Source organism: Xiphophorus couchianus, chromosome 15 (assembly GCF_001444195.1).
Source record: "Xiphophorus couchianus chromosome 15, X_couchianus-1.0, whole genome shotgun sequence".
Classification (NCBI taxonomy): Eukaryota; Metazoa; Chordata; class Actinopteri; order Cyprinodontiformes; family Poeciliidae; genus Xiphophorus; species Xiphophorus couchianus.
In genome coordinates, this window is record NC_040242.1 from 8250585 (window position 1) to 8271419 (window position 20835).

The 20835-nt window shown below is 38.7% G+C and overlaps 2 protein-coding genes across 2 annotated transcripts; one reads left to right on the plus strand and one right to left on the minus strand.

Annotated features, from left to right (window-relative positions):
- Nucleotides 1-1922: 1922 nt before the first annotated feature.
- On the minus strand, nucleotides 1923-6845 carry LOC114158253 (uncharacterized). Its single transcript, XM_028039596.1, has 21 exons — nucleotides 6636-6845; nucleotides 6499-6557; nucleotides 6316-6402; nucleotides 6114-6235; nucleotides 5891-6034; nucleotides 5703-5795; nucleotides 5444-5617; nucleotides 5134-5236; nucleotides 4637-4857; nucleotides 4339-4495; nucleotides 4055-4266; nucleotides 3875-3989; nucleotides 3596-3795; nucleotides 3410-3524; nucleotides 3166-3335; nucleotides 3006-3100; nucleotides 2790-2920; nucleotides 2521-2710; nucleotides 2268-2409; nucleotides 2084-2188; nucleotides 1923-2004 (listed from the first exon to the last, which is right to left on the minus strand). Exons 1-21 carry the CDS (start codon nucleotides 6656-6658, stop codon nucleotides 1960-1962), a joined length of 2703 nt encoding a protein of 900 aa, XP_027895397.1. The 5' UTR covers nucleotides 6659-6845; the 3' UTR covers nucleotides 1923-1959.
- Nucleotides 6846-8041: 1196 nt separating this feature from the next.
- Nucleotides 8042-12376, plus strand: kcns3a (potassium voltage-gated channel, delayed-rectifier, subfamily S, member 3a). The gene is made up of 2 exons (XM_028039597.1): nucleotides 8042-8418; nucleotides 10099-12376. Exon 2 carries the CDS (start codon nucleotides 10103-10105, stop codon nucleotides 11588-11590), a length of 1488 nt encoding a protein of 495 aa, XP_027895398.1. The 5' UTR covers nucleotides 8042-8418; nucleotides 10099-10102; the 3' UTR covers nucleotides 11591-12376.
- The last annotated feature ends 8459 nt before the right edge of the window (nucleotides 12377-20835 follow it).

Below are 20835 nucleotides of genomic sequence, written 5' to 3' on the forward strand. Positions count from 1 at the left end.
GTCAACTGAAACATTACATTTTGATGAGTGGCATGTACATCAAATATTCTGGTCAATGCTTCATTTATTGTGGTTCTAAAACTCTAAACAAGTGGGTTTTCAATCTTGACTTAAAGAAACTCAGTGTCTCAGCTGTTCAGTTTTCAGGTGCTTGGAAGCTGAATGTTGGTTCTGGGGATCCAGACCAGAACCAGAAAATCTGATAGGTCTGGAAGGTTGATGCAACCAATCTTTAATGCATTGTGGTGATAAACCACTCAGTGACTCTCAAACAGCAGTATTTGTAATCTGTTTTTTGTGGGAACACAAGGAGTGTGTTCTCACACTCCTTGTGTTCCCACAAGGAGTGTCACTACAAGACTCTTGGTATTGATACAATTTTAGACAAACTGATGGGAGAGAGAGGATTCAATAGACAGTAGGGGCAGCATTCTGGATCAGCTGTCTGATTATTTTTTTTTTGTGGACCAAATACACTTTCAGTAATCAATACAACTAAAGAAATGCATGAGTGAGTTTCTCTAAATCTTGCTGTCAGAGTAGTCCTAACCCTGGAAATGTTCAGGTGATTGGCAAACTTTGATCTGAGTTTTTAAAGACAGTGCATTACTGCACCCAGAAACAGGCCTGATTGCTAGTTTCTAGCTGTAATAACTGGAGCTGTGTGCCAACTCTAGATTGTTTCTCTTTAGGTCCAAAGAACTTCAGTTTTGTGTCATGATTGTAGCAAATATTTGCAATCTAGATTTACTCCAGTTTATAAGCACAATATTTCACCCAGTCCATCCAAGACCACTGGAGTTGATGCAGCCAAACCTAAAAGCTGGAAATGATTACTATTAAAGTGATTTAGAGCTGCAGCATGTTTAGTTAAAGTTGCAGGTTCAGTCACTGCAGCCATTTACCAGAAAACTTTAACCCTTGTGAGATCTTTACATTCTGTTTACTCCCCTTGTCCTAAGGTTCAAAAATGACCTGCCCTACCAAATTAAACTTTAAATCCAAAATCTATTCATGATGAAACAATTTAACTCCATTTAATTCATTTTTTGTCAAACCACAAACCAAGTATTGCATCAGTTTTCTTTTGCACAGTAAAGATTTATTATTGTAATGTTAATTACTTAATTATACTGAGGGGAAAAAGGTCAACAATTTAGAACTTCTCAGCAGTTCATTCTTTTATATTTTTTAGGAAGTGAATTAGAAAAATACCTTGTAACAATAAAATGTTGCTTAGTTCTGTGAACAACTTTCAACACCGGCTGTTATGTTGGTGTTGAACAATTTCACCATCTCATGTTGAATAACAAATCGTTGAACATTCTGTAAAATTATGAGATGATCAACACAAGACAAAGAACATCTTCAGGAGATGTTCATCTGCTGAACATCCTCAGTTCAACATAAGGTGTTGAACTTAAGATGTTATGTTGAACATAAGACCTTTAACAAAATGTTCAACTTGGGATCTTCAACAACATCTTCATGCTATAATGATTTTCTTCACTGTATGAAGCTGCTCCTACATTGAACATATTCAGCACAACAATATGTTCATCTTATGAAACCATGAAAACCTAGGCGTCAACATCTCAGCCACTGACTTTCAGTCTGAGAAGCAAGTATAACTATATACCTTTAGATACAAGTGTTACAAGATCTTTCCTAATAAACTAGTCTAAACCATGAACAAACCTACAGCACCAGTAACATTAAAGGCATAGTTAAAAAAAAAAAAAAAAGAAATTCTCAGCTTTACAGTCAAGTTTAAGGTGATTAAATTCAACTTCACCATCTCTGCTTAAAACCCATCAGGTGCCATGCCTTTAGGCTAAACGGTAGTGTTATTCACAAAAAGAAAGCAAATATTGAGACTAGCTTGCAGCTTAACCTGTGGTAGATTAAAAAGTCCAAATCCAGTTTCAATTGTAAGTGTTTATTTTTAAAGATTCAATCTTATTGGGCCAAGAGACACATATTCAAAGCCATAGACCTGTGAAAAGGAGACATGGTAAGATTAATCTTTCCTCAAACAGATTAAGTCTCCAGAGTGCTGTAGGACACCAAAGCTGAAATCGTCCATCTCACCTTTTGTTGTCTGCTTTGGGTTTGAACATTGGCCTCCACAAATGCCACCAAGGGGATTTTTGGAGTCACAGATCACAATGTCGCAATGCACAAAAAGCTGCAAGATTAAGATGTCATTTTGCTATACGTTTCAAATGTAACGAGATTTATACACCCAACCCAGTTTTGTAAGGTACCTTGGTACTCATGTCATCTTTGCCATCAGCAAAGGCAAACGTCTGGATCTCAAACCGTTTGAAGTGGGAGGGATACCCAACCCTGGCATCAGTCCAAACAGGATGAAAGACTACCTGGTAAGGGTCAGCTGGGTTTGGACAGCTGCAGAAGGTGTCAAGTTGGTTATGAATGAATCTTAAAGAGACTAGTCTAGATATTTAATTTTGCAACAGCTTCACCTTGACAAACTGTCAAGTGTAACTGTAAAAATACCCATTAATTATCAGATCCCATCTGGGTTGGGATGTTCTGTCTTTGCCTTGTGTTGCCCAGCAGTTTTCCAACTCAAGTGAAATCAGAGGATTAGCAGATTTCAGCAGCTCCACCTCAAAGTACAGTGGCTGTTGTAGATATTTTGCTAAGGGATACTCTTCATAGTTTTGAAATGCACTGTAGGAGTCATCTAAGAGATTAAGATGACATTTAGTCACTTAAATCAGTTGCCTTCTCAAATCTGAGGTTGAGTTTTAGTCAATCCTTACCCAAAGCAAGCCTCATTACAACTTGCAACTGGCCTTTAGAGTTTTCAGCATAAGGTTCACTCCTGCGAAGTCTTGTGTTGAAGGCTACAGTCTGGCTTGTGTTGATGTCATAGAAACAGGAAATCTTTAAACTGAGAATTTAAAGCAAAGTTTTAACACAATTCTCCACCCTTCAAGTTGTCAATCAGTTCTTAAGAGTTTAAAGCTCAATCTTACTAATACTCTGGTTCCTCTGATGTTGGACTCTTTTTCATTAGAAGTTCATCTGGCAGTGAGATCTCATTCTCATAGAGCATGACATTTGTCATGAACTGAAAAAAGTTACAAGTTCAGCTGTGTTAGAAAGACACCTTGTAATCATTGAGTGCCAATGTACCTTCCTTGTTGTACCACATGAATTCACTGTGAAGACAAAGAAAGCATAGCGGTCATCACTGTGGACAGGGCCACAGGAAGGATCCGCAAGGGTGAGCTGGCTGGGGTTCAGCAAGGGCACCGATTCCAGTTTTAAAGCCAGAGCAGTCATTGTGCCATTTGGAAAGCATTCTAGAAGAGAACATGTTTACCATCAGTTTTTAACAAGGTTACCAAATGTTAAGGTGGTTATAAAGGTAACTTACCTGTGAGTGTTGAAGGAAAATTGCAAGCTACAGATAATTCTTGAATTTGAGAATTAGTCTCTGGATTACTCAAAACTATATCAAGCCTGCTCCTAGTGGATGAAGCTTCAATGGCCTGAAAGGAGGAATTTCGCTTGAAATTAGACAGTTTGTCCCTTTAAAGATTAAAAACCTTCAGAGTCATACCTCCACTGCAACATCAGGAGCTGAAAATGGCACAACAAAACTGAAGTGTGTCCCGTTCTCCATAGAGTCATAATGCTGAGCCAAACTGGGGGTCATGTAGCGCTTCCCCACCATGGTCTGAAAGTTGTAGCCTGGGCTTCCATATTTTACAAGGACATAGAAGTTATGGTTATCACAGCCACCAGAGACAGAGGGCGGGACTGTCAAAAAAAAAAAAAAAAAAATTAGGAGTGTTCAAATAGTGAAATTTGAATTATTCAAGTCTTTATAAATGCAGACCAATATCCTGGACGACAGCTTCCAAGTAGGCTTTGTGAGAGAATGAGACAAGCTGATCCAGGATCAGCAGACCAAAGGTCAGGTGAAGGGAGTAGACTGTGACTCCCTCTCCAGTCTGATCAAGAGACAATATTAGAAGCATGCCAAACAAGACATTTCTCATCCATCTAAAATGTTTACCTGTTGCAAGACTGCAGGGTCTGCAAAGGGCACCTGGAGGGTAAAAACCTTCAAGCTGGTGTTAGGAGACATGTGTTCCAAGATGTTAAAGCCTCGGGCACTGCAGTCTGGCATGGATAGAACTTCAGCAGGGAAGGTAATGTTCATTAGAGCCACATCAGCAGCAAAATGTCCAAGCGTCATCCTGAACATCTTCTCTCCTGGAACTGTATCTGCAGGAAGATGAATGCATGAGACAAGCTTGCAAACAAAACGGTCAAAGAAATACATAACCAGTTACTCACTGTCAATAAGTTCTAAGGGTTGTGGTAGCAAATGTGTTGTGATATGAAAAAAGACTTTGTATCTCGTTTGTTCATGAGTAGCATCTTCTGTCCAAAGCAGCTCAAGCATTGGCTCAATCATATAAGAGACGTAGTACAGATCACCTTGAATGTGGCTCTGCAGGAGTGTTTCAGTTCATGCAAAGGAAAGAAAGACAGATTAGCCAGCATTGCCTATCAGAGTACATTTTGCAAGCCTAAAAATACTTGAAACTTGCCAACAGCATGCTTCACACATTAAATGTCATAACCAGGTTACCTCATAGTAGCCACCAACACCCCCAATGGGAAGTTCAGTGACAATGTAGAAGTCATTGAGTGCTACAGAGTATTCTCGGGCCTGCATCTCCACAGCGTCAAGCTTTTGACCATTTATGCCAAAGTGCACCTCCAACAGATTAAACTGTCCAGAAGAAGTCATTGGGTCCATCTGCCAGGGCAGGTACCAGGTGATTGTGCTTTGAGTAAAGAAGACACTACCTGCAAGTTAGGCACAAGACCGATTAAGAGCATAAACAGATAACAGTTTTAATTTTGGGATGTGCAAAGCTGTGCTCAAGTCTTTGCCTTGTGAACAGAAGCTAGTCATTTACTGCCAGGTTCTGCAATTAAGTTTGCCATCATTTGAGTCTTTGGAAGTGTATGCAAAGAATGTAGCTCCACGGCATAGATATTGAAGCCATAGGGAAGCCTCTCAACACTGCCAAATGTCAAGACTCCTTAGACAAAACAAATGGTTCTTGAAAGTGTGCTTACCCTCTTGGATTGGACAAGCAGCTGCAGCATCAATTTGTGTTGCAAGCCACTTCTTTTCAAAGATCGTTGAAGTTTTGAAAATTCTCATGGGAACCCCCATTATCTGGATGTCAAAAATATAGAAATTTAATGAGTGACAAGCAAATATGAACCACGCCATGGAACAAGAGTACAATTATTGCACACAAGTCAAGATGTGCCAACTGAATCTTTGACAATGAGAAGCCTTAGTCATTTACTTCATATCTCTTGACCTACTGTGAACAAGTCAGATTAAGCAGTTCTCAGGCAACAATTGCCTTTTACTCACTGTCTGCATGAAAGTTTCTGGTGCAATCATTGGACTTCTCAAAACCAGCCTTGTAGGAGTATTTCCAATGCCATATCCACGTTGCTGTGCAGCAAGCAAACTCATAGGTTTCTTTCCCTCTGGTGTGAAAAACACAATGGTTGTAGCTTTGAATCCTGCATCCATAGACCGTTTCTGCATATCAGATACAAGAGGGCAACTTTTATTCAGGCATCCAGAAGTTAACCCCACTCAAAGTCGGGCAATCTCTAGAGTTCACCTCTGCAGCTCGACGAGGGTTTGAAGGCTTTGAGCTGTGGATAGGATGTCCAGGCAGAGGAAAGTCTTCCGGAGTTGCACGTTTTACTGACACCTAGAGGGGGTAAAAAAACAAAAACAAAAAAACATGCCATTAGCTGTGAGAAACAACAGTTATTCAGATCAGTACCTAGATCTCAGTTCACTCACTTCCATGTAGTTATAGTCACAGATTACTTCTCTGGAGGCCCAGACATCATACTGGCAGGTTTCAGCCACCTGATACACCTCTTCTTGAGAAAACTGATTCCCTTGAAGGCGAAGTTGTAGTGCAGTTGTGAACAGTTCATCATCCTGCAAAAAAAGGAGTGTCTCATAAGGTAAAGAGGCTTAAGGAAGTATTTTTTATTAGTGAGAGCTTTAGTCTTGTTACCACATTTTGAGCAAAACAGTTTTGGAGGGAGATATAAATTAAGGCATTCCCAAATGAGTCACTCTTCATGCTGAAGCCACACTGCGCCGCAATACTCGGTGTAACAACAATTGCCGTGTTATCTAGGATAAGAAAATTTACACATTTTCAGTTTTGGGTGCAAAATTTTGATTTACAAGAGCCAAAACAAGCAGAAGCTTACTAATGATAACAGCAACATCCAAAAGGCTTCCTCCAAGTGGCCCAACATCCACACGCATAATATTCCCCAAGCATTTTGCTCTGATATCTGCATTTAAAGAAGAAAAAGAGCTACATATGCAAGAAAAACCTGCAGAGTTGGCAAATCTCTGAAAATACACCACTTCAAGTCAGATAGCCTTACTTATAGGGGGCTTCTGTTGAGCCTCTATGTTTGCAGCCGCTAGCAAGAGAAAAATCCGCCTGGGAATAAGAATTAAAAACATGAAACACCAAATCAGGAACAGGAATCAAGTTTGAATCAATGAAAACCTATCACACCTCAATAAAAGAAAATGCTCCATTGTACAGTCTGTGGGAGACTGGTAACCTCAGAGTTCCTATGTTTGCCACTTCTTATAAAGCTTGTCAAGAGAAAGGAACTCTGCAGGTCAACCCTTTGGATGTCTAGGGAGAGTGTCCCTGTCCCTCGAACACAGTCACTCACAGGTGGATCCAATTACAGCCTTTTGGAGATAATTGTGTGGACAGCCTGAGCTAATGTTGATTTCCTGCCAACTGGTTTCTGCGTTTTGTCTTGATCTATAAGATGTACGAAATGCTGCCAAGAAAAAGACTATGCATATAAAACCAGCAAGTAGTTTGAAAGAAATTGAATTGGAAATAAAAATGCTTAGATATTTGTAACTCATCAGATTATTAAAAATACTAACAAAGGTTTTTATTTTATTTAAAACTCTGAATCTTTGGGTTTATAATTTTACATTTTATGCAATAAATCCATTTATTTGGCTCAGTATGAGCAAATAAAAAACAGATTTGCTCACCTGGAAACGGAAAATGATTGCTATTTGGCAATATGTTATTATGCCAAATAGTTAATGATTAGTCAGACTGAAGGATGAGTGTCTATGGAGTTCTTGCCAGTTTTAGGCGTAACGACTGATTGACTTGATCTGGAATTTGACTGGGTCATGCAAGCAAAAAGAGTTTGTTTTGATCTAAGTCATTCCGGTGTAGCTGTACGCGTTGTGAACCTCCACCCCAGTCTCAAATCCTCTGCATCATTTGACAAATTTTATTTTTAGGATAAACCTTAATTTAGTCCAGAACATCATTCACCATTAACTCTGGGCAGCTTATCCTGTTACCACTAAAGAAAAGCAACCTGGAACTTGATGCTGCCACAACGATGGGGATAATATTTTTAGGGTCATGTGGAGTGTTAGTTTTGAATTGTGCATGCAGGCCAAATTTTCTTATTTTGGTTTCATATCATCAGATCACTATCTTCTGTTTTCTTATTAAGCTACTTCTAGTTGACTTTAATTCAATTACATCAACATAAAAGGTGGCTGAATGTGTATGCCACACTTTTGAGATTTTTACATACATATATAATCAAAGTTTTTGGTTGTGGGAAAAACGTTTTCAAATGTGAATGTTTCTGGAAGTCACTTTAAAGCTATTCTTTCTCAGGGAGTGTGCTGTAGTTCCTTTTTGCTGCCAAATAGAGTCTGAAGGTTTTGCTTGGCGGTCAGCCTGACAGCAGCACCTTCTCAGAGAGGATTAAAATCTCTGATGTTACTACTTCACTGTGTTCTTCATGCACAAGCTGATGTCAGCTCCTTTAAGCTACAGAGCATTCAAGCAACAGCCAAGACACATTTTTAAACAATAAAACATGAAGGGGTTGCAAGTGCAGTCTTATCAGATGGAATAAAATGTACTGTTATGATCAAAAACGGTAGTAAAATACTGCAGCAGTCAATATTCAGGAACATCAAAAGCCTATTGGTAATAAAGAAGCCACAAAGATTGTCCGGTTCTGCATCTCTACATCTTTGCAGGCTCTCTCTCTCCTCCCATGTCCTCTTGCTCCTCCCTGTTCCCTGTAAAAGGCAATAAACTGCTGCCGCTTGGCTGTCCCAGCTCCAGCTCCTCCTGTCCCGTCCGTGAGGCTGCGGCAGTGCACTGCCCAGCTGCTTCTCCTCATGTTGCTCCTCTCACCCCACATCGTCTTGATGGCTGCATCTCAGTGGAACATGGGAGCAAAACCAGTTGCATAAAAGTTATTTAATGGAAAGAAAGGCTCAAACTACAGGTAGGGTTTATGTTTTTGTTTTGTATTTAGTTCAAGTGAAAAGTGTTGGAAAACCTGTTAAATTTTATATATATATATTTTAGCAAAAGCTTATCAATAGATAGAAGCAGGATGAACTGTTGGAGGATAGTATTTAATGTAAAAATTTAGAAAAGTGATTAATTTTAACCTGTTGCCTGAGATTGTTTTATTTCCCTTGTCTCATTATATTCCAGTAAAGAAACATCCTGTCAAATTTCTTTTTTTTTTTAATGTTTCAATCATAAAACATATTTTATCATCAGTCCAAGAAAAGCTGATTAATACAAAGGTAATAAATTCGCTTCTTAGGGTAAAGAAGCTACCAAAACTAACCTGGCCCCTATGTGGTGGCATGTAATTGCCACTTAAACCTAAACCTGTGGCAATAACTGTCATTAAATTGTCAATGAGTGTCTAACAGAATAGGTTTAATTAAGCTACTTTGTAAGATTTTTGAGCATTAATACCCTTTTTAGGGTCCTGCAGAAGTGTCTTAATTTGACTTAAGTCTAGATTTTAGCTTTCTTAGTTACTTTAAGTCAGCTATTTAGCGAAGTAATTTCTAGAGTGTCATGGATTATTATTGTGCTGCGTAATCCAAGTGGTCTTAAATTGAGCACTGCCGCAGACAATCACATCACCGCCAATACGTTTGACTTTTTGTGATGTTCATTCTCTGAAATACTATTAGTTTGATGTCAAATGTAACAGGATGACCTTTTTTTTTCTTTTATCACGTAACAGAATATTTTAATAAATGTCTTTGGGATTATCAAATTGCTTTTTGGCAAATGTGGAGTGGGACAATTTGTTCTTTTTAGACAGTGTAGGGTTTTGCCTTGGCTCTCTCCAATGCATGCATTTGTCTCGATTTTCTTTCTTATTGATGAATCATGAACCCTGAGCTGTGTTTAAAAAAAGACCTGTGGTGCTTTGGACATACAGTATTTCTGTGTTGTTTTGTGATTTTCTGAATGAGTCACTAATGCCCCCTTGGAGTAATTTTGCTGGCCAAATTGGCCAATTTCTCCATTTGAGAACAATGGTTCTTAATGTGGTTCCCTTCAGACCAGAAGTTCCCTTCAGAGTGATTGATAATCAATAACTTTGTTTCAGCTCTTTTCCTGGCTTTTAGCTTATTTCGTTTTGTCAGACAGGTTCTGTTTAGGGATGTATTGGTTCTATAGGTCTGGCAGAAATCATACCTGGGTGTGTCGAATGAAACCAAATACTGTGGTTAACAAGGTGGAAAGTAATATTTTCACAAAGGAGCCAGATTTGTTTGGATCACATGTGTCAAACTCAAGACCAAGGGGCCAAATCTGGTCTACCATAGTTTTTTATATGGCCCTCTAAACTCTAGGGAATCTTCAAAAAACAGTTGCATGCTTTAATATTATTTTATCAATAAAATCAAACCAGTTTTTTTCTGGCACAACCATATTCATAATCTTGATATGGCCCAAAATGAAAATGAGTTTAATACCCTTGGAGGATTCTTTTCCCCTAAATATATGCATAGCATTATTATTTTAAATCGTCTGAAATTATGTTTTCCTGATACTAAGATGAGATGACAAACAGAAGAAATGTCTAACAGGGCAAATACTTTTACCACTTCCGAGTTTTACTGCAAATACTTTTCTCATGATGTTTTAGGACCATGGGGTATGGCCAAATCCTCCACCAACATGGAAAAGAGGAGGACCAGGTCAACCTCAACGTGGGAGGGGTATGCCACAAAGTGGACCCGGACATGTTGCTCCGCTTCCCTCAGACACGCCTGGCACGTCTGCTGCGCTGCTCGAGTGAGGCCGCCATCTTGGAGCTATGCGATGACTACAGCCCAACCGAGAGGGAGTATTACTTCGACAGGAATCCTCACGTTTTCCTCTGTGTGCTCAACTTCTATCACACGGGTCGCATCCACATGATGGAGGAGTTCTGCATTTTTTCCTTCAGTCAGGAAATTGAGTACTGGGGCATCCATGAGGTGCACCTCAGCCCCTGCTGCGACACCTGGTACCATGAGAGAAAGGAGTACATTGAGGACAAAGACTGGGACATCCAGAGTGAAGAACAGGAGCCGAGCTTCGATTCCTCCTTTGAAGAGCTCTCCGCTCTTGACAAGGACCTGGCTAAGTTCAAAGGGGCATGGTGTGGAGAAGTGAGGAGCTACATCTGGCTCAGACTGGAGGATCCCGCTCACTCCAAAGCTTCAAAGATTATTGCCATTGCCTCCCTCAGCGTGGTATTGACCTCTATCATTGCCATGTGTGTACACAGCATGCCGGAGTTTCAGCAGGTGGACGATAATGACCGTCCCATTGAGGACCCTGTCCTCACCATCCTTGAAGAGATTTGCATTGCCTGCTTTTCCACAGAGTTCTTCATCAGGTTCGTTGTTGCTCCATCTAGAAGGAAGTTCCTTGGAAACCCTCTGAACATCATCGATGTTGCTTCCATTTTGCCGTTTTACTTCACTTTAGCTCTGGAGAAATCTGACGAAGAGGAGAGCGAAGACCTGGAAAATGTGGGGCGGGTAGTCCAGGTTCTTCGACTCATGAGGGTTCTCAGAATCCTCAAACTGGCCCGCCACTCCATCGGACTGCGAGCTCTGGGTGCAACCGTCCGCCACAGCTATCAAGAGGTGGGTCTGCTCATTCTCTTCCTCTCAGTGGGAATCTCAGTGTTTTCTGCCCTCATCTACTTTGCGGAGAAGGAGGAGAAGCACACGGATTTGGGGACCATCCCTTCAGGTTGGTGGTGGGCCATGATCACAATGACTACAGTGGGTTATGGTGACACATGTCCTGTGACGACAGCAGGGAAGGTGGTGGCCACCTTATGCATCATCTGTGGCCTGTTGGTGGTGGCTCTGCCCATCACTGTGATCTTTAATAAGTTTTCAAAGTACTACCAGAGGAACAAAGCCATGGATGTACGATGTATCACCAAGCCTGAAAGACAAGACCCTGAACTCCCGCATTATAATATCAAAGAGCTGTTCACAGGTAGTGTGTACCCCTTCATTGGAAGCCTTGCATTCAGGAACAGTGGGAGCAGCAGAGAGGACGACACTGATGCCTCCAGCTTCCAGGACATTGAGATGTGTGATAATGACACTTGTGAAAATGGGCCAGCAAAATGAGATTCCTGCCATTTCACAGAGCATCACTCCCTTTATGACAGCAAGTCACTCTGTGCCTCTGGGGACAGTACCATCACTTACCGTCTTCCTTCTTCATGAGGTTCGACAGAGAAATATGTTGGGTCACAACTTTTTTGTTCCGTGTCTGTATGTGTGCCTGTAAAATACACTGTGTCACTAAAACTAGAAAATCTAAAGGGAATTATCTGCGTCCTCTTCAGAGGTTTGAAAGCCCATTTTCTGCTCGAGAAAACTGCAATGATGCATGTAGGAGCCCATAATGTTAATGTTTTTCAAAGTAATGTTGTTTATTGATTTCCTCTGCTTGCTGAAAGTTCAGACAGAGACTTTGCCAGATGCGAGAGCCCCGAGTGAGAGCAGCACAGTTTGCAGTTTGCATGGCCCGAATTGAAATGCACTTTTGGAACGCAAAATATTACAATGTTTGTATGAAAAAGTAAAATAAAGCTGATTGGGAGAAAACGCACATCTCTCTCAGAGCACTGTTAAAGCACAGGTTGTTATTTTGCTCCTGTGAGCATGAAATAAAACTTTATTCTTATCTGGATTCAGATTTTTACCTTCATTTGTTTTCTCTCAGACAAAAACTATGCTCTCAAATCTAAGTAAAAGTATTCCATTTAACTGACAAAATGCAATTAAGATGCACATGCAGCTCCATTTATCTGCTCACCCTTCTCTGCTCTTCAGAGTATTGATCTCCTGTCCTCTGTTGTAATTTCCACTTGGATGATCTGCTGCACCACAAAAGGAAATTTACAAAACTCTGGTCTCTGCAGGGGCTTCAGTGCAGTCATGCAGTTGATTTCAAGCATCTTCTGACACAGCAAGATGTTACCTGAAGCCTTTATTTTCTGTCTGAAATGAAAGTTCAACTGGTTTCCTTTTTATTGCTACAAAGCGATGCGTAAATAACATAAAAACTGTAAAAGGAAACGATCATAAATGTCCGTTATAGGCAGCTGGCTTCTTGCACACTGTTTTTCATACTGATACTAACATAAACAGATAAATCCAATTACTCTCAGGTTATTCATTGAGTTTAGTAAATGAGTTTCGATCCTTGGTGTTTCTATCAGATGTGCATCATTTTGTAGATTAGCATAGTGCTTGAGTCGCATTTTGAGTTCAGATTTCTTAGCTTGACTTTAGTCATATTGACAGACAAAAAAAAATCCATATACTTTTTGGTTATCTATAAGTTGGCATGCAGGGATTAACAGTATACACAGCCATGCTAAAGTATTCACACCAATTTTGTAACTATTAACCTCAATGTGAGAGTCTGACATTCCTGTTAGAAAGTGATTAATAGTTTTTAATAGATAGAAAACTGACATGTCTTTTTCAGTATCTAACAGGTTTTCTTCAGACAGACCAGCTGACAGCTTTGACTGTTCCCAGGACAGAATAATCTTAGATGCCCCCATAACCCTCCCCCACGTGAGTTATTGTACAACCATTGTTTCTATGATTTCATTTGGTGAGAAACACATTTTTTTAAATATTGGAAAGCCTCTTGCATTACCCCAATCTTTAACTCAGACCATAAATTCTCTGCTCTTGGGGGGTGCAGTCAATCAGCCCTAAGGAAAATAAATGGTGCTCTTGTCAGGTACCATTGTGCCTAGATACTTTTGCATTCCAAGAGGTGTTTTAGATGTGTTTTATGTAAAAAGAGAAACAAAAACGTGCAAATAGGCAAATTTTACATAAACAATTTGGAGTTATGTTCCAGAGAAAAATCTGTGACGGAAGTCCGGTGTATACATTTTGACACAAAATATCTAGTTTAAAATTACATCAAAAATGGTCACAAAAAGTTATCAAGTTACATAAAAGCTATTACTCAAGGTGGACGCTTGTAGATGAAACTTAACAATAAAAGCACAACTCAGATTTAGTTTTTGCTGTAGGCATACCTGACCCTGTATTAATTAATCACCATACAAAGCCCTGTGAGCTGGTTGCTTTCAGATGTGGTGTTGTTAAAGTATATTAGAAAAATACCAATTACGTGTAAAGGTCACAGCAAGTGTGTCAGCAGAAATGTTGCTGCGGAGAGAATGCATAGGCTCCTATTTCATGTGCTTTACCTTTAGGCCTTTTTTTATAACCCATGAAATGAAACCTCTTTTACTACATTACAGCCGAAGCGAAGCTGCTTACCCCAATAGTTTTGTGGAAAAAATGAAGCTGTAAAGCTCATCGACTTTACGTGGTGGAGCACTAAAGCACCGGGATATAAGGTGTCACTGGACAATTGGATTCCTGTCAGAAATATTGGGATCACTTTTATAAGGGGAAAAGAAAAAAAAAAAAATCAATACATTTATTTAAGCTGTTTTTTATATTTGTTAGTCCTATGTGAGAAATTGTGTTTCAATCTATTTCACATTTGTTTAATGGGAAATGTTTGCACACAGAAAAGAGACAGTAATTATATCTAGGTTACAGAGATGTTATGAAGAGGCACGTGACTGCAGAGCCTGCAGTCACGTGCAATTTTGACATAAAGTCACCGTAGTTAATAACGGTAAAACTGGATTTAAAAAAAATTTTTTTTTTTTACATATTTTTTACACCAACAGCATCTTGTAAAAGTACTCATACACCTTTCTCACCTATGTTTTACAAATGTAAACATATATTAAAAATATATCTATGTTTGTCTTCAGAAGTCCCCAATTGTTACAAGTAAATAGAATCCACACAAACATGCTTAAAATGTATTAATACCTTTGTAGGGCACTTTATTCACATGCCACATGTCAAGTGTTTGAGGAGAAAACATTTTTTTCTGTTAAGCTTCTGACATTTGTTTTGTAGGTAAGGTTTATGAAGTTGTACAGTCCAAAATGCCCGAGGGTCCCTGAACATCACACAAAATAAAAGGTCACTGTGAGCAATGAGGAATGTGCATATGAGGAAAACTATGGCTTGTAAAGCATAGTTTAAACTTTTTGGTTAATTTATGCATCCTCCAGATTTGCTTCTGGTTTCCTTGCTACAAGTTGCTGTTAGTTTAGAGTAGCAGCCACTGAGTCTCACAAACAACAATGAAATGGAATAAAAATAAATAAATCATGTTTAGCTATATCCACAAATTTCTTTCAAATAGTTTAATTTGGTAAATTTTTATTCTTCTCACCTTATTCATAGGATTGATGTGCTTTAATAAATTAAAAGGTTAGTTATTAACAGCACTTTTATCACCAATCTAAAGATGTGTTTTCCCAGGAATAAGTGGTAGCTATTAAGCTACCACTACTGGATCTATATGGAGAGATATGTTAGAAGATATGTTTTCCAGACCTTATTTGTGAAAAAGCTTCAGCTCTTAAAACACAGTGTGCTGGATCAGAGGAACATGGTGTTCCTCCGAGCAGAGTGAGGCCAGGTCACATCCATTTAGCTTTTACCAGCAAGGTTGTGGGTTTAGCTTGTGTCACACAGAACAAGGAAACCACTTTGAATACATTTGCATTCTGTTTTCTTTTTTTTCAATCATGTGGCTTTAATCCAGACTAGGTTATTTTTTTCTTCATTTTGTTAAGAGTTGTCCAACCCTTTCCATGTTAAGAACAGCAAATGCACCTGTTTACCAAACTTTGTAGTTCCAGATCTTAGAGGATAAATACTGCCTATAATTTTATTGTACGCATTACACATACATATACAGCACACTCTGTACTGGCACTTATGTTGAAGATATGGGGTTAAAATGTACAAACAATTGTACATTAATCAGATTAGTATACTGACTTCTGAATATTTATAGCCTTTTGTGAAAAAGAAATAACCACTGCTAAGTGCGTAATAGTCTTAATTTTGGCACTAATATTGCGCCATATTACTGAGGTATGCTTGTTAATTGAATAAAATGTTAAATTATATGTCTTGTTTCTTCAAATTTTGACCATTCGATCCAGAACATGATACCAAACAGCAGCCAATAGCTAGATAAGATGTCGGTGCTTCCCAGAGAAGACTTTAAAAATATTGAATTTGTCGTTACAGTTTCTGCAGTCTAAGCTTAAAAACTGCATCATTAGAGAACTGCATTTTTTATAAACAGTCTAGCCAAAGCACGACGTACTCATAAAGGCCAACACAGAAACAAGGAATTGTGAAATAGATTGCCAACACACTGTAAAAAAAAACATAAATCACCTTCACCTCACATTGGACACTGTAGTGTGACTTATCCAATTGTAAACACTTCAACAATGAAGCATTTCAGTAGGGTTTTTTGGTCATGGGCATGGTCTATTCTTGTATTAATGCCTAGAAACAGTCATTATAGAGGGAGAGGTAGTCAGATAATCCAAGGTCCCTTGTGTGGTTTTGTGTTCGCCTCAGAGGGACCAGAACTCAGCTCAGCTTACTGCACACTGCAGCATCAGCTTCACTGTGACCTCTTTGCCTTTGCCTACAGATTCAATTCTGTTTGGGCAGTTTAGATGGTAAAACACAAAAGGCTGATTCAAGCTTCCAGCATCCAACAATTGATTGTTCTTGGGATAAGTAAATTATCTTCATACAGATTCTATGCTATAGCTGCAAGTTTAAGATCAAATGCTGGACAGCAGGTGGGCAACATCAGTGGTTTTAATACTCCCTTACTTCTTGTTCTTGGTATATATCAAAAATATTTCTGTCAAAAACTTTTAAATACATTACACACTCATCTGGAGTATATATTCATTTGTTGCTCTGAGAGGCAAAAATCAAACTAAAACAATGTTTTTATACAGCTTTCAAGCATTTGTAAGTCCAAAGGACTGCCTGACATTATATTAAAAAATACCAGCACAATGACATAGTTCAATATTGCAGTCACTTCAAGAATTTCCCATTACTGCTTACTCAACAACTGAAAATAAATCACTTAGAACACAAAACGTTATAAATTGTAGCTTTGCTCCATTATTTACTTTAATGTCTCTGTATGCAGTAATCCAGCAGTACAAATGAAGCACACATCATATATCAGTTTCACTTTCTGAATCTGTTCATCACAGTCTGATTGGCTTCATACAAGCTGAATTTACATTTATCTGACGTATTTCAGAGTGTCAGAAAGCCACGTTGGGCAGGTCAAATGAAGGGCAAGGTGAAAAAATGTCAGCTACATGGTTCTCAGTTGGATGAACTAACGGACTCATCATTCATGCATGGAGAGCTATAATAAAATGAGCATAATGGAGGCAGTAAAGGGCGAAGAGGACTCAGAGTCCTGCTAATGAATCAGAAGAGGATCAGATGAGTATGGTAGTAAAATAGGACACAATGACCATGAATAAAATGACCACCTGCCTTGTATGTACGTGCAGAAATGCAGAGCTGTGAGCTAGATATTGATAAGCACCAAAGACTTTCATTAGGCTGTAGTATTAAATGCACATCAACACTGTGCTCATTGTTATGAAACAAAACTAAAAAACTAAAAAAAAAAAAAAAATCTAAAACGCATATCAAGTTTACTGCCATAATTGGGGTTAATGCCGACCGTACTCAGCAAATCGAATTCAATGTCTGCCTGTTTTCCACAAAAGTATCATATTACATTGTAAACAACTGCAGTCTAAATTGTTGTTTCAGTCTCCATTATTAAATTAACTTTCCAGGTCAGAGCATCTTGGGGTGTGGAGAAAGATGGCGTCAGTCTGAGATCTGTATCAGTGAAATAAGTGAACTCTTAAACCCTGTTGATTCACGTCAGTGCATGGATTATTAAGTTATGAAGCCAGACATAAGAATGTTTCTTGGACTTGTTTTATTGGACTGTTTTTGTACAAATCTACTTGACGCAAAAATCAATGAGCAAAAAGTCGTGATAAAAATAAAAGTTCTTAGTTTATGCGTATAGTGGATGGTATGATAGATTTTCTGTACTGCAAAAGTAAACACAATTTGTGAAGTGGAGATGCTGGGGATGTGTTGTCTGAGTGAGATGCTTTTATACTTGATAGTGGATAAAAAGTTATAATGTTTTAAACAAACAGGTGGGGCTCAGGCACCTTTAAACAGATGGAGGCTGCCAGGTTAAATTCAGGTTAAATAATGCAGAACTGAACAAACTTACACGAAAATGTCAAAATTTGCACAGAAATATAAAGATAGAACCACAGGTAACCTATTTGAACACTTTATCAGCAAAAAAAAAAAAGTTGATTTAGTGGCTAGTTAAACTTTGAAAACTTTAAAAACCACGTACATTTTTCATCATATCATTCCTACAATTGAAGATCTTTTCATTCGATGCTGGAAATAGATCAAGAGTGACCTGAGTTTTCGCTGGTCGCATGCAGATTATGGTAAGGCTCCATGTATTGCTGTGCACTGCTGATCAGCTACTGAAAGTTCCGACATCTTTCCATTGCTTAAAAGACAGATAAAATCAGCAGTTAAACTGTTTTAATATAAGAACTAAAGACACATCACAGTCAAATTGATCCACCATTTTCAGATAACATTGTTTCAATTAGTTATAAGCAATATGTCCATAAACAAATAAATATGTATAAGTATAAATTAGTTAAATTGTATACATTTTTGTTTTAAATTTACTATGGATTGTTGCTCATATTTGCCAGAGTGCCTCACTCCTTCTGCAGATTATTGGATTTTTATAATATTTAAATGCAATGTTTGAAAATGGCACAATAACTCAATATTAAGAGCATGTTGTGTGTGTAAAACATACATTTTAGATGACGTCTCTACTGCAGTTATCTGTCTTCTAGCTTTCCTGGAAAAGAAAGATTATCTCTTGAGCTGACTGACTGTGACAAACCCATTTTAGCCGAGTGCTTGAGTTTAATGGCCCCACCGCTTTGTTTCTTGTTTACAGCTCCCGTTATTCTTCCAGCTCTGGCAAATTACCTGTCCAGCTTTAAATGGCAATGAAAGCTTTTGTTGTGTACAGCTGGATCAGCATTTAGACACTGCAGCAACTGATTATACTAATAAGAATAACAAACTTTCTCCATCTACACTCCAAATTCCACCTGTAAATAACATTCAACTCTTATTTTTTTCGGTTTGTGAAAGAACAACTGTGCGAAAGCGATTCCATAAGCAAGGAAGAAAAACACAGGAAGCTTTCATGCATCCACTTAGACTTGTCATTTCATTTCTTTCAACATAAAATGCATCCATTCAGTCATTAAATCTAGCAGAACTGTGGCTAGTTAAAGAATTTCCTGCTGCATCAAGATTTTTACGGCAGTTAAAGTTAACAGCTGGCCCTATGAATTGCAGATAAGTAATGATAACCATTCAGCCTTCCAACGTATCAATAAATTGCACTTAATTGAAAATCAAATAGAATCCATACCTTCTGTGCTGTTATTTCAGCTCCAATTGAGTTATGAAAAAAAAATTATGAGGATTTTGATGTATTCATTACTGCAGCCCATATAATGAGTGACCGCATAGACTTTTTTTGCTGATGTGTTAGGCATGGAGAGGCAATAAATCGGATGGATTCTTATATCCAGCTAATAAACTCAACATAGATTGGATGGACGCTGCAAAAACTGCCCTCAAGCCTAGTAGGAGGTGAGAGTGAAAAATGTGGAGATTTATTTTATATTGAAGCAAATGTTTACGCATGCAAACAAACAGCACACAGTAGTAATTCAAGAGTGACTCAATCTGTCTGCAGATATGAAGATAAATTACCAGACGCATCTGTTGCACCGCCCAATAAACCACGGTAATAACAGTGAATGAGGTGAAATACTCCATCATTCCAGAAAAGTTTCTTTTATATCGAGTTGAAGAGCAGTTTGGATCCCACCTCTTCATCTCTCTCTCTTATTTCCTCCCAGTTGTAGTGACAAGACAGGTCAGGCTTCTGTGTTTCACCATTAGTTATTCTGTAATGTCCATTGACATTAAAATGGAAATCGACTCTGCTGCAGTGTGAGTCCAAAAGGACTTAACAAAGCCTTAATAACATTATTCAGTGAGTAACTGGCCACTACATTTGTTAGAGAGTTTTTGGTATTATCATTTTATTTTCTTACTCTAGTTCACATTAAGTCTATAGATCTTTGTGATTTTCTGTTTAAAGTGTTCTCTTCTTTAAATGACCTGGAGGTCACTACTGTCTGTTCAACTTTACGGGAAATAGATAACACTGAGTTTCTCAGACTTTAAACCCTTTTGCAAGAACACCCCCTAATTTAGTAACCACCTGTGAGCAGTCGTATTTTGTTTTCTTGACAGTATTGACCGAGATTTGAACCGGGCTCAGACCTTTGATCAGATATCACATCTGGACCTGGGTTGTTAGATGTTTGGGTTAGAAGCTTTACGACCTCTGTTGTTTTTCCTGACTGCCCCCTTGCCTGTCCTTCTTAGACAATAAAAACAGGAGCCGTTGTAAGGGAGCCGAGAACGCTCTGTGGATTCCTCGGAGAAAAGGTTCTCAGAGCCTTCTCCCAAGAGTTCTCAAAGCCTTCTCCTTTTGCAAAAGCTATACATGAAATTCATATACGTTGTCTGTGGTTCTTTCTTTTATTTAGGTTCGAAAGGAAAATACCTATCATTATTTGGTGCCGAAACCCGGGATCTCTCACCTCCCCCGCTGTCAGGCAGAGGAAGACGCGCTGAATCCGTGCACGGCCAGAGTCAATTGGACCTGGAAAGGAAAACCCAGGAAGCAAATTCTTCGCTGGGCCAGCGACGTCTCCGACTTTGTCTGCTAACGGCGGAGTGACGAGATCCGACTGGACAACCCGAAAACTACAGAAACGTAGGTGAATTTTAAGTCATACAGGTTTGAGTCCTTGTCAAATATTAATTTGACTAAAGAAATACAGGTTTGAGTCCTTGTCAAATATTAATTTGACTAAAGAAATACAGGTTTGAGTCCTTGTCAAATATTAATTTGACTAAAGAAATATAGGTTTGAGTCCTTGTCAAATATTAACATTTTAATTTGACTAAAGAATAATGAAGGGTTAGAGTCCCAGTTGACAGAGAGTTTCAACTAAAGGCAAAAGGATAGGCTCTTAGAGCGTCCTTAATTAGAAGACGCCTCTTAAGGGAAAGTCCTCACTTAGATAGAAAGTTTGTAATTTGCTGTGCTGCTACTGGTTTTGTTTGTTGTTTTGTTGCTGTGTGTGCATGAAGGAGTGAATGGTGTTTCTCTCTCTGGGAGTAAAACTCTCTGCCTTCGGAATTAGAATCCAAAGTGAAGAACCGCTTAG

Bases quoted from the DNA above. Each gene is read 5' to 3' on its own strand.
- kcns3a (XM_028039597.1), top strand. From the start codon at position 10,103: ATGGGGTATGGCCAAATCCTCCACCAACATGGAAAAGAGGAGGACCAG.
- LOC114158253 (XM_028039596.1), bottom strand. From the start codon at position 6,658: ATGGAGCATTTTCTTTTATTGAG. The intron at 5,237-5,443 runs GTGAGTAAAAGG...TTTGACATCCAG, and splicing joins CAGAAACTTTCATGCAGACA to ATAATGGGGGTTCCCATGAG. The intron at 3,796-3,874 runs GTCTGCATTTAT...TTTTTTTGACAG, and splicing joins AGCTGTCGTCCAGGATATTG to TCCCGCCCTCTGTCTCTGGT.